At 37.3% G+C, this 14,318-nt stretch overlaps 1 protein-coding gene across 1 annotated transcript in view; it reads right to left on the minus strand.

The window, feature by feature from the left end:
* Positions 1-14,318, minus strand: part of HSF5 (heat shock transcription factor 5) — a 50,178-nt gene that overhangs the window by 26,511 nt on the left and 9,349 nt on the right. The window contains exons 3-5 of the mRNA XM_036837728.1: positions 7,848-7,945; positions 4,873-5,394; positions 2,026-2,203 (exon numbers count right to left, since the gene is read on the minus strand). Coding sequence (XP_036693623.1) covers positions 2,026-2,203; positions 4,873-5,394; positions 7,848-7,945 — 798 coding nt within the window. The remainder of the gene's footprint in view (positions 1-2,025; positions 2,204-4,872; positions 5,395-7,847; positions 7,946-14,318) is intronic.

Consider the following 14,318-nt stretch of genomic DNA (forward strand, 5'->3'; position numbering starts at 1 on the left):
TGGATTATTTCTATACCAATTTTGGTGATTACCCTAGAAGCTACAGTATGTCTCCTTGTTTCCTGCTGCCTGAAGACCACCCTGTAGAATTTCCTTTACTGTTTATCTGCTGTGGCACATGCTCTCTATTTGGTGTTTATCTGAAAATGTCTTCATTTTTGCCATCATTATTGAAGGATCTTTTGGCTGGGTAGAGATTTCCAAGACTGCAGATTTCTTTTAATATATTAAAAATATGATCCTACTCCTTTCTGGCTTCCACTGTTGCTTTTCAGAAATAAACTGTTAGTCTAACTCAGGGGTTGGCAAATTATGACCTTTGGGTCAAATTGAGCCCAGCAACTGTTTTTGTAAATAGTTTTACTGGAGCATAGCCACAACCATTCATTTATGTATTATCTATGACTGCTTTTGTGCTACAATGGCAGAATTGATTGGTTAAACAGAGATCATATGGTACTGGCATAACGACAGAAAAATAGACCAGTGGACTGGAATAGAGACCAGAAATAAACCCTCACATATATGGTCAGATGACTTTCAACAAGGATGCCAAGGCCATTCAATGGCGAAAGGTCTCTTCAACAAATGGTGCTCGGAAAACTGGATGTCCACATGCAAAAGAATAAAGTTGGACCCTTATCTTACACTGTCTACAAATATTAACTCAAAATGGACTAAAGACCTAAAACTATAAAACTCCTGGAAGAAAACATAGTGGAAAAACTTCATGACACTGGACTTGGCAATGCTTTCTTGGATACGACACCAAAAGCACAGGCAACAAAAGGAAAAGTAGACAAATGGGACTACATAAAACTTAAAACTTTTGTGCATCAAAGGACACAGTCAACAGAAGGACTGTGAGTAGAATATTAGCTAAATTAATGTGATCTTGAACAAGTTACTTATCCTCTCCAAGACTGAGTTTCCCGATCTTTAAGACGATAATACCAGTTTCATCAAGTTTGCTGTATGTCATAAAAGTGAGTGTGTAGTAAATATTTGCTACTGTCCTTTTCTAAATTGCCTTCAAAGTCTATGCCATTGCTTTGAACATCTTCAGTGGTAAGAAATCTTAATCTTTGATCGTAGATTGGATCATATACTCAACTAAAAGCAACTGTGCAAGCTAAGTTTAACAAATAAGATGAGTGATCAAGATAGCTTTTAGTCTAAAAGGCATTTTGCAGAAAGAACCCAATGAGTCTAAACAACATCTCGATCATATTACTATTAGTGTACTTTTTGGAGAAATTCTCACAGAAGTTCCCAAGATTTTTCCAATTTTTATAGGTTAAAATGATTGTTTAACCTGATTCATTAATTCACCGAATTGCATGCCTCTGACATGCATATAATTTGAGAATATTCAAGTTGTCCACTGAAGACTTTGATGACTTGGTTTTGGATCATACAAGAAACATGTTTTATTGGATGTCACCATTTTCTTAAAAAAAATGATTCTTTCCAATTTCCCTAGAAAGAGTAGCGGCAACTGTACTAAAACAATCACTCGGGCTCCTACAAACCACAAGAAAAATCCCATTGATACAGAGTCATACTTTAGAGTATCTTTATAATATGCTCAGGATAATGTCTTTAATGTCCATCTAATTTTTTCCTGCCACAATTTAAGCACATTCCCTCTTGTACTATACTCTGCTAATAAGAGAACAAGTACTTCTGTAATTACAAAGTCTTTGGCATCTGAAGCAGTTATTGAATCACCCTTCATCCTTGCATTCTCCAAGTTAAATAATCCAAATTCCTTTGCTTTTACTTACCATGTTCTCTTTTCAAAAGCTCATATTCTTACATGCAATACTGGAATATAACTTTTACATACTTTAAAAGGATGATTAAGAAAAAAATAAAGAGTTAAAATTGCAGTTGTATGAAACAGCAATGTGATTAGTATATTACAATTATGAATAATAAATGAAGACCAGAAAAATTATCACTCATATATTAATTCTACACTATGATTCTACTGCTAGCATTCTAGAGCACAATAATCCTTACCAGGGGACTTTCCTTGCTGTGAGTTGCTTCTTCGCTCTCTGTATCTGGTTGGAGTGGATAAACCTGCGTCTGTACTAGGCTTGCTAGCAGGCCCCATTTCTGAAATAAGGAATCCCATCTGTTCTGAAGGCAAGATATTCTCAGGTGTTTTGATCTGGCATTTTATACTGGCATCCACCTAAAATATTAAACCCACTCATTATTCCAAATTTCCCCCAAATATCTACTAAAAGTTAAGATATTTTATCAGAGGAGTTCTACTATAGAAACATGATCCAACAAATAAGATTGTAAGGCTTTTCATCCTTAAGAATGATACCACCCAATTTTGTTAAGCTAATCTGAATATTCGGTAGTAAGGTGTATATTTCCCCATACACAAACTACTGAAATGTCTATGGAGCTAAAATATTTACTTATGATCAGAGGAAGATTCACCGTGAAGTTTCATTTTTTTTGGTAAAATTCACATCACACAAATTCACAATTGCTTAATACCACTATCTTTTCCCACTCTAACATCCCTTCCATCAGATTGCCTGCCTCTCTTGGTGATACTGGAATGGCCATAGGCATGATCCTGTTGGATGATGTCAGAGGGGTTGTAAACACTTTATTCTATTAATTTTGTATTCTTTGGCTTAATGAGGACCTCAAATTTGTATAAGCTTCACCCCCTATAAAATCTAGATCTGCCCTGCTTATGACATATGAATTTCTCTCTTGGAGTTCCTATGTTTTCTTTGGGATATCAAATCCCTTTGTCAAGCTGACCAACTTCTCAAATACTCTATTTGTTTATGAATTTATTTTAAAATAAAACAATATAATGAAGTAGAGCTAGGAGTTCAAAATATAGCTTTCAAAAGCTGTGATATCCAAATTTTTTTGAAGAAAAAATAACTGTGTGAATGCAGTTTTAAGGTACGAAATCTAATCTTTTGGATGTGACTATGAAGGAATAAAGGCAAATTTCATGTTCTTTTCATAGGCGTATTTGAAACATAATGGGACTATCTTTGGTCTATTGAATTTATAATATTAATACATAGTATACCGGGTCTCAACAGTTGGGCTCAAAAAGGACAATGAGTTGATAAAAACCATAAGATAGGGCTTCCCTGGTGGTGCAGTGGTTAAGAATCCGCCTGCCAATGCAGGGGACCGGGTTCGAGCCCTGGTCCAGGAAGATTCCACATGCCGCGGAGCAACTAAGCCCATGCGCCACAACTACTGAGCCTGCGCTCTAGAGCCCGCGGGCCACAGCTACTGAAGCCCGCGTGCCTAGAGCCGGTGCTCCACAACAAGAGAAGCCACCGCGATGAGAAGCCCGCGCACCGCAGTGAAGAGTATCCCTCACTTGCCGCAACCAGAGAAAGCCCATGCGCAGCAACGAAGACGCAACACAGCCAAAAATAAATTAAATAAATAAATAAACCCAAAAAACCCGTAATACATTTGGATCTAAAGTTAGAGCTAGAAAAGAATGCATTTTAAAAACTGCCAGAAATTCCCTGGTGGTCCTTGGTTAGGACTCTGCGCTCTCACTGCTGAGGGCCTGGGTTTGACCACTGGTCGGGAAACTAAAAATCCCACAAACCATGCGGTGCGGCCAGAACCCGCCCCCCCCACCCCACCCCCCACACACACGCAAACTGCCAAAAAGTTATCTTGGGAATCTCTAACAATGAAGACATTTTCAGTTCCATTAAAGAAAAAAAATCCAAAATGAAATACATATGCATCAGGCTAAGATCAAGAAAAAAAATTAGTAGGAAAAAAAATACTTAATCACAAAAGTGATTTTAATTTGGATGTCCTTTTATTTTTTAGAATCAAAGTTTATTCATTTCCTGGTCATAAGCTAGCAGCAATAAAGGAATTAGTCTCTACCTTCAGAATATATCTCTCAAACTAGAGTCATAATTCTGCTTTAGGAATGAGAATATTAGTAGGGAAATTCAAACACAGTATGCTGTCAAGTCATATTAGAATTCTGTAGGGACTTCCCTGGTGGTCCAGTGGTAAAGAATCCACCTTACAATGCAGGGGATGCGGGTTCAATCCCTGGTCAGGGAACTAAGATCCCACGTGCCATGGGGCAACTAAACCCTCACGCCACAACTACTGAGCCCGCGCGCCTCAATGAAAGAGCCGGCGTGCCACAAACTACAGAGCCCACACGCCTTGGAGCCTGAGCACCACAACTAGAGAGAGGAAACCTGCACGCCACAACGCAAGATACCCCATGCCTCAACGAAAGATCCTGCATGCCTCAACGAAAGATCCCATATGCCTCAACGAAGATCCAGCCTGCTGCAGCTAAGACCCAACACAGCCAAAAATAAATTAAATAAATAAATAAATCTTTTTTAAAAATTTAGAATTCAATGATGCTGTAAGAAAGTATGAAAACATCTCCAACCATCTCCTTACCTCCATGCTACAAATGGCCAGGAAAGTCCTGATATTATATATGAGATAAACCATCCCTTCTGAGGAGTGGAATTTAATCAGCCAAGCACACCTAGTCCATCCAAACTAAGTTAGGAAGCAAAACTCAAGGGATGCTTTTAACATGAAAATAAGTCATACCACAATGCTCATTCAGACTGCCTCTCTAGAGGCTGACTTCAGACCACAATGTAGTGAGAGGATGCCTGAGGGTTAAGGTTACTTCTTTCTGAATCCTTTGTGCAGAACCACTGGGGCACGATCCTTCTGGAGAACATAATGAACTGGTATTAAACCCAAATAAAACCTGGACAAAGTCTCCACTAGAACAGTCTTCAGCAAGAAGCACTAGGTACCTTTGAGCTCTATTAGGATTTTTTCTTTGCCTCTTACCTGGTGTGTGCTGAACGGTAGCCCTTCCTGCACAAATACTACTGAAGACGGAGATGGATTATGACTTAGCTGCTCCTTCAGTTTGACATGAGCTTGCTGGTTGGCTTCAGACTCCTGCATTGTAGTATTTTCAACAGGCTGAGCTGTGTGGATGGCATAGATGTACTCAGGTGACTGTGGTAGAGAGCAAGTAATTGCTTGTTCTGTGCCGACCACAAAAGACGTAATATCTGAGCCTACAGCAGTAAGTGGCTCCAGCTGGCTAGCCTGACTTGTGGAAGATGGATTGCTGTTGTTTGAATTAGCTAGGATATGTTGGCTTCTGTTAGACTGAGATGTTGAACACTGATTCTCAACAGGCTCCACCTTTACCATCTCCAATTTAGGGGAGGAATGCAACTCATCTACTATCTGAAAAACAGCCTCTAGGTTTACTTCTGTCTTTTTATTTTCATCAGTAGCACTGCAAGGCCAATTAGAAGGCAGAAATTCAACTGGATAGGAAGATTGCACTGGAGGATTCTGGGAAAAGAGAAAATAGGACTGTTTGGATAGAAAACCAAATATGAGATTAAGGAGGAAAGCAACAACATTCAGGCTGATGAACGCTAAATATAAACAAATTAAACTTAAAGCTCACTAAGAAAACTTGAATGCCAATCAGCTTTTCAGCAGTGGTAGCTTCGACTCTATTGTTAACACTTACACAGGAACTATTATATGTCAACCACTATATTAAGTTTAATACTGGAATGGACTAATAATTCTCAGGGTTAAAGTACACAAAATCAAAAAAGCCATAGTACCCAAATACCTATTTGTTGATAAAATGTCTATATACCAAATTCTTCCATAAAGGTTGACAGACAAAAACATCACTTGTATCTATAATATACTGTTTTAGGAATGTAGTAAGGAAATGTTAAACACAGGATGCTCACAAGTCCACCAGTGCTTCTATAGATTCAGGGGGGAGGTACTGATATTCTGTTCCAAATGATCTGGGAAAAAATGGATGGAATATCAAATGTCCTTTGGTCCTGAGATTATTTATTTTAATAATAAAACAATAGATTAAAATAGCTGTCACTTTTAGACTGATATCTTCAAGATGTATTCTCTTATACATAGTACTTTGCACAGAGCAGGCATTCAATAAACGTTTGCTGAATATCTCAGGTTATAAACATAAGATATGGAAGCATTACTATTAAATAAAACATGTAGTGAGTCAATATTGCCAAACACATTGACAAAGATCGCGTTAATGATTTGAAGGCCACTAATGCCAAATAATGTAAATCTAAGTGGTTTAAGCATCAAGCTACTTTACTATAGCTGATAGCCCAACTTATCGAGTTCTTACTATGTGCCAAGCACATACAAAGTGCTTTACATACATTATTTCATTTAATCCTCACAAGAGGCCTATGAAATGTGATAATCTCCATTTCCAAAGGACGGAACTGAAGTTCAGAGAAACTTCATAATTTATACAAAGTCACAAAGAAGTAACTGACAGAGTCAGGTTTCAAACCTAGGTGTGCCTGACTCCAGAGTTCTTGCTCTTAACCACTGCAATATACTGACCATTCATGCACACTCTCACCATATCTACAGGCCAACAAAACTAACTGCATTTATTTCCAGAATATCTGAAATACTTCCCTTTTTTCCATTTAAAAATTTTGTGTCTACTTATCTCTATTTTCCTACAGTGGACATGTATTGTCTTTGTACTAATCAAAGGTCTTCAAAGATGTTTTAAATGATTTATTTAAAACATAAATATAATCAAGATATAATACCAACAGAGTATCTCCAGTATGATCCAGGGGAGAGAATGCCTGGATCTACAGACAAGAGCATCTAATTTGTGAGATAGATATGTCCTTCCAGTGAAGATGAAATCGGCTAGACTAACATGCTTGATGACAGCTGCCATTAAAAATGTCCAGCTAAGTCCCCTTGATCTGATTCTATACTCCTCAAAAAAAGAAAAGACAAAAAAGAAGAAAGGAATGTTCTTTTGAGTACTGGAATGCCAATAGTAAGATATTCTCTAAAGAACAGAAGCTATCGTGACTACATGATATCAAAGGAAAACAATTCCAATCTTTAAGCAACTATAGCATAAAAATATAAACATGGGATTTAATCTTATCCTAGAAGTAGTAGTCTACAACATTTAAATCAAAGCAATTGCTTCCTAACAAATATGAGAAAAAAATTGAAGTGCAGTGTTTACAACATGGGGGCTTTCTCGTTTTTGGCATCATTTTCCTTTCTCCTTTAAAAAAAAAGTAATTGTATCATCTTGGAAGGATCTGGCATTTGGTGATTTATATACTTTTAGAGTTTATCTGGCATTCATTTTACCATGGTATTCAATTTTACCACTGCTGACAATTAGTTGAACAACACTGTTCCAACTAACTGTCAGCAATGACGAAAATGTTCTCTATCTGTACTATACAATTTGGTAACCACTAGCCATACGAAACTATTAAGCACCTGAAATGTGGCTAGTGTGACTGAGGAATGATTTTTTTTGTTTTAACATCTTTATTGGAGTATAATTGGTTACAATGGTGTGTTAGTTTCTGCTTCATAACAAAGTGAATCAGCTATACATATACATATATCCCCATACCTCTTCCCTCTTGTGTCTCCCTCCCTCCCACCCTCCCCACTGAGGAATGATTTTTAAATTTTATTTAACTTTAATTCATTTAAATTTAAATAGCTACATGTGGCTAGTGCCTAAGAGTAGGCCAAGAAGACAGTGTAGGCCTAGAAGAATCCTCAGACGTCATTTACATCAACTCTTTTTTTTTTAGAATTGAGAAAAACTAAGGCCATAATCCACAGCTTACCTCTGGCTACTCATTAAGATAAAATTACACTTTGGAATTGTGCAAGGCCAATCGTATTGTACCTGACACAGGGTATGTCCATTGTTCCCAGCATCTTACCTGGAAGTAATTGCAATGTGCATAGGAAGGGGCAGTGGGAGTCACACAACTACTGAGCGCGTCCATGTGGGTAGAAGGAGAGCAGCACTGCAGCACAGCTGGAACAAATCCAAACACAGAAAAGCCGTCAACCCAAATAAACCTCTACAGCATTCAAGGCACTCCTCTCTTTCAACTTGGAACAAAAAATTCCAAAAGTTTTCCTTTATGGGTGCAATAAAATATATTTAGTCCAATTAGGTGCCCTTATTTGTTGAAAACAAATGGTAATAAGGCAATTTTAAAAGTCATTGAAAAGGGTCATGTCTACTTTCATAAATGATTTCTTTAGCACCTAAACATTTTGTTGCCCTTCTAACCAAACATTTATTCTTACTGAAAGTAGTAATTTCCTTTTTTTTTTTTTTTTTAGTAATTTCCTTTTATTGAAAATATCAGAACATATTCAGAATTCTAAAATAATTATTTCAATCATTTTAATAGTAACAAACATTTGGAGGAAGGTTTTTAAGGATAAAATAAGTATAAGTACTCTCCAAACACTCCTACTGTTATACCATGCATCCAGTGAAATCTATGAAAAAAATGTTTTAACCATTTAGACAAGTGGTTAGGAATTCAGATTCTAGAGCCAGACTGCCTGGCTTTGGAGCCCAGCTCCAAAATTGTAATAGCTGTATAAACTTGAGCAACGTTAATCCCTTTGGGCCTCAGTTTCTGCATTCTGTTAGAATAGGGATAATAATAGTACCTACCTAACGTGTTTGTTGTGAGGAGTGAATGAGTTAATATGCACAAAGCACTAAGAACAGTACTGGCATACAGTAAGCAATCAATAAACAAATAGCTAACAATGCTATTATTTTAGCTAAGGAAATACATTTTCCAAACTTTCTCTTTATAGTTAGGATACCATGAAAAGGCTGAACTCTTTCTACTGGTAGAGTCATACTTACAGATGTAGCCTTAATAAGAGGTTGAGTCTCCTCTTTTCCAGAGACAGACCCTCCAGAACGACTGAGAATCAGTTATAACATCACATCTTTGGATTAAACAGAGGATGACATTTGTTGAACACCTACCATATTCCAGGCACAGTCCTAGGTCCTTTACATATATGGCCTCATTTAATCCAAACAACAATTGAATGAGGTATTAACATTACTTTACAGAAATAAGGAAACTAAAGCTCAGGGATGTTAAAAAATGTGCCGAAAGTCACAACGCCGAGAGTGACAGAGGCAAACTCCAAAGTACATGCTCTTTAATATGTCACAATACTTCCCTAATCTTTCCTTCTTCCTAAATGTAATATTTTAATTTTACTAGAACTCCACTTGCTGAATATTTTTAAGGTATCTTTTTTATAAGGTGGCAACTTTCTCTTTTTTAGTCCACATTTTTCATATTTTGAGTGTGCTAATAAAATTACTAAATAATCTTATTTGGTAACCTTTGAAGTAAATTAGCCTAAGGATTGTAAAAATTCATTAAAATGCTTCCCTATTTCTCCATTACTCATTACTGATTTTTTAAATGTCAGAAGTTCATAAAGGTATACAAGAAATAAATATTTTATTTTATCATGTGCATTTTAAGGCATTACATTTTGCACACAGAAGTAAAAAATTAAAATAATGGATAGAATTCTAGTTCAAGTACAAACATAAGGGCTGAGGTTTTCTGAATTACATAATTTTAACAAGTCCAGTGGTTAAAAAAGCCAGCTATTACTAGAATGGCCACATAAAATTCAAGCTGTTGTCATTTCCAATATCCTTGGAGATTATTCAAATACACAATTAAAATGTTTTGGATTTGAATTTGGTTTCCCAGAATATTTAAAGGCACAAATATCCTGGGACATAAGTTAAATCCAAAAAGCAATACAGCAAGGAGGGGTCTGCGGGGTTCGCCAAAACTGAAAAAAACTGGGATCTTTAGTTTTAACAGCTAAGGAAAACTTAGCCCCCTAGTGGCAGTAAAGGACTCAGTCAGGGGCTGCAGGTTTTCACCCATCAGGGCACCATTAAAGTGTTTTGTTACAAATAAATCAGTGAAAGGTATTAGCTTTATTTTTCTGATATTGCTATGATCTGACTCCATTGTTTACACATTTTGAATAGTTGTTAAAGTGTACTTTAAAATAAATTTCTTGGAGAAATAGAATATATAACAGAGAATATATTAATAGATAGTTGATAGCTGATTTGGTATCTAAGGAAACAGCAAAATAGTGAATGTCCTTTAAAGTGTCCAGTTACAAATGGAAAGTAGAAAGGTACCTGCATGAAGAAAGGGAGGACTTGAACAGATAATCCAAAAAGATTCCTCAATGGCTATTTCCTTACCAGTGCAGTGCTACTTCGTATAATCAACAAAATAGAACAAAACAAAGTATTAATAAGTTTACTGAATATGAAAACCTAGCTATAAAAATGCAACTGTGTGCTTAATACATGACAAATTCATCTAGCGTGTATTAAGAAAGCACTGTGAAAGCACTAACATTTATAAAACTGAGTTTATCGCTATGTCCTAAGACACGTTCATCTGCATAAAGATCTTCCAGTATTTTCCTGAAGGCAGTGTTCACTTAAGGCATTAAATTGCATATAGAATAAAAAACTGGAAATAATGAACAATTTCTATTTCATATATAAATATCAGAGGTGATGACATTTAAAAAAACAATTCTAGTAATGAAATAAAGCCAGGATTACTAAAAATTTATCTAAAGGTAAAAATTTTCGCATCCACTATAGGTTAGGAAAACAGGTTCACATACTTTATCCTATGGAGGTAATTCAAATCTATAATTAAAATGTTTTGGACGTGAATCTACTCTCAAACGGTACAGTGTCAACAGTAAGGAAATACCCAATATAAATACTCAAAAGCAAAAACATCCTAATAAATAGTAAATTTAATTTCAAGATAAGTTACTACAGCAACTAGAACCCCAACATCTCCTCATCTACAGTGAGGTAAAGAAATGGCTTTCTAGGGACTTCCCTGGCGGCTCAGTGGTTAAGAATCTGCCTGCCAATGCAGGGGACACGGGTTCGAGTCCTGGTCCGGAAGATCAAACATGCCACGGAGCGACTGAGCCCGTGCGCCACAACTTCTGAGCCTGTGCTCTAGAGCCCGCGAGCCACAACTGCTCAGCCCGCGTGACACAGCTACTGAAGCCCACACGCCTAGAGCCCCGTGCTCCACAACAAGAGAAGCCACCGCAATGAGAAGCCCACGCACTGCAACGAAGAGTAGCCGCTGCTCACCACAACTAGAGAAAGCCCGCGCACCACAACCAAGACCCAACGCAGCCAAATTAATTAATTAATTAATTAAATTAAAAAAGAAATGGTGCTCTAGCCTATACCCAAAAGAAGTGAGAGCAGAACAGATTATTGTACAACCAAGTTCATAGCAGCATTATTCACAGTAGCCAAAAGGTGGAAGCAACCCAGTGTCTATCAACAGGTGAACAGATAAACAAAATGTGGTCCATACCTATGGAAATTTATAGAAAATTATTCAGCATTAAAAAGGAAGGAGGGACTTCCCTGTTGGCACAGTGGTTAAGAATCCACCTGCCAATGCAGGGGACAGGGGTTCGATCCCTGGTCCAGGAAGATCCCACATGCCACACAGCAACTAAGCCCATGAGCCACAACTACTGAGCCTGTGCTCTAGAGCCCGCGTGCCACAACTACTGAAGCCCGCGTGCCTGGAGCCTGTGCTCCGCAACAAGAGAAGCCTCCGCAATGAGAAGCCCACGCACCGCAACGAAGAGTAGCCCCCGCTCACCGCAACTAGAGAAAGCCCACGCACAGCAACGAAGAACCAATGCAGCAGGGAGGGAGATGCAAGAGGGAAGAGATATGGGGACATACGTATAACTGATTTACTTTGTTATAAAGCAGAAACTAACACACCATTGTAAAGCAATTATACTCCAATAAAGATGTTAAAAAAAAGAACCAATGTAGCCAAAAATAAATAAATAAATAAATATATAAAAAATAAAAAAATAAAAAGGAAGGAAATGTTGACTCATGCCACAGTATCAAGGACTCTTGAAATAAGTGAAATAAGCCAATCACAAAAGGACAAATATATGTTTGCTCTTATACGAAGTCCCTAGAGTTATCAAATTCTTCAAGACAGAAAGTAGAATGGTGGTTGCCAAAAGATGGCGAGAGGGGAATGTGAAGTTAGTGTTTAATGGATACAGATTTCAGCTGGGGGAAGACGAAAAAGTTCTGGAAATGGATGGTGGTGATGCTACTACAATAATGTGAACGTATTTAATGCCACAGAGCTATACACTTAAAAATGGTTAAAATGGTAAATTCTATGTTACATATATTTTACCTCAATAAAGAGAAAGGAAAATATAATTGTGCTTTTGCTTAGTTTCTTCTGGCAGCTAAAGAAAACCTCCTGGTGTATCTATGCCAAGTCCCTCTTTCCATAAGAACAAAATCAGCCCTTTTCAGAGAAACTGACAATACAGGCTACCTGAGCATCAGAAAGCTCCTATAACTTGAGATTCCATACTTGTTTATGTACGTTATGTAGGCTTAGAAGCCTAAAGATCAAATCTTTAAAATTAATTAATTAATGTACTTTAAAACAATAATAAGCAAACTTCTTTGCCCAAGAGTCAATTCAGAAAAACTTTTAAATAATGATACAAAATATGTTTTTCAATAAACATATGTACATTCAGGGGAAGGCTATGTTCTTACAAATCACTTTAGTTAGGCTTTAAAGTATTAGTATCTAGGCTCACTTGAAATACAGTTTTTAAAATGTTATCCTGTATATGTAAATAGTGTTTTAAGTTTTATAGTCTATTCACATACATTAATTCATTTAATCCCTGACCCAAAATATTATTGCCACTTTACAGAAAGGGAAATTGAGGCTGAGTGACATGAAATAATCCACAGAATGTCACAATGTCCATCAGATGATTCACTGCAAAGCTGAGACTAGAATTATTTCATTCATTCAATAAATTATTTACTAAGGGCCCATTATGGCCAAGCACTATGCTAGGTGCAGGGGGACACAGAAATGAATTAGACACAGCCCCACTCCTCAGAGGCCCCAAACCGGACCCCCAACTCCAGCAGCTGGAGTGTGTTCTCTCTGCTTGAGCAGGGTGAGTCAATAGCCCAGGGTCAGTCCCGCTGCCACCGGCAGCACAGAAGGGGACGTCCCCCCACCAACCTCTGTCATCTACCCTATCTGGAAGTAACTAACTCTGGGGAAGAGATATACCAGGAAACAGTCTCTCGCAAAAGAAAAACAAAACAAAGGTCCCTCTTTGTATGACAGGCAGGCAGGCAGCAGAGCACAGTGGCCAAAATAATGAACCCTTGAGTCAGTTTGCCCAGATTTGTTCTCCAGCCCTGCCTGTGCCTGGCTGTGCTTCAGTTTCTAATCTATAAAATGAGGATAACTACATTCCCTATCTTATAAGGTTGTTGTGAGGATTAAATGAATTAATATTTGGAAAGTGCTCAGAATAGTACCTGGTCACAGTGATTGTTATACAAGTATTTGTTAATTAAAATATGAGATAAAGGGCAGCTACAAATTGCTAATCACTGCTGTGAGCTTAAAACTTAATGCGGAAAAAAAATCGAAGTTGATTTTGAGTCAATTCAGCATTACAACATGAGTCAAAGGAAAACAGTTCCTCAATACAGGACTCTATATTTAAATATGAATATATTAATATTCTTATGTATGTTCAAATATAGAGAGAATGAGTAAAATAAAAAGGTCTAAAATGAAGTATTTTATAAAAAAGGGACATTATAGTAGCACATTGTGAAAATAGTATTAGAGGAAAAAAACTGAATTCAAGATAGGGTAAGACTAAAAAGAGTCAACTAGCACTGGATCTACAACATTTTGTCTTTGAAGAAGTGATAAGACTGGAAAACACATAAACGAGCTAGGCAAAGAAAACAAATGCTTCGGGACTCCCTTGGTGGTCCAGTGGTAAAGAATCTGCCTTCCAATGCAGGGGACACGGGTTCAATCCCTGGTCGCTAGAACTAAGATCCCACATACCGCAGGGCAATTAAGCCTGCGCGCCACAACTAGAGAGAGAAAACCTGTACGCCACACCTAGACAGAAGCCCGCGCACCACAATGAAGAGCCCACGCCGCAATGAAGACACCGCGTGCCACAACTAAGACCCTACGCAGCCCAAAAAATTAAATAAATAAATAATTGATTAATTAAAAAAGAAAACAGATGCTTCAAGAGAGGAATGACAAATGTAAGAAATAATTCAGGTGAGCCAATTTATGAGTCAGTCTGATAGCAGTTTTTTAGTCTCAATGTTTCGCTTTACTAGAAAAATTAATAATTTATGAAATATTACAAAATTCAAACTTTACTGGGTATACCATTTGAAGACCAGGTCCAAGTTTATTTTCAATATA

The sequence above is a fragment of the Balaenoptera musculus genome, chromosome 20 (assembly GCF_009873245.2).
Source record: "Balaenoptera musculus isolate JJ_BM4_2016_0621 chromosome 20, mBalMus1.pri.v3, whole genome shotgun sequence".
NCBI classification, from domain to species: domain Eukaryota; kingdom Metazoa; phylum Chordata; class Mammalia; order Artiodactyla; family Balaenopteridae; genus Balaenoptera; species Balaenoptera musculus.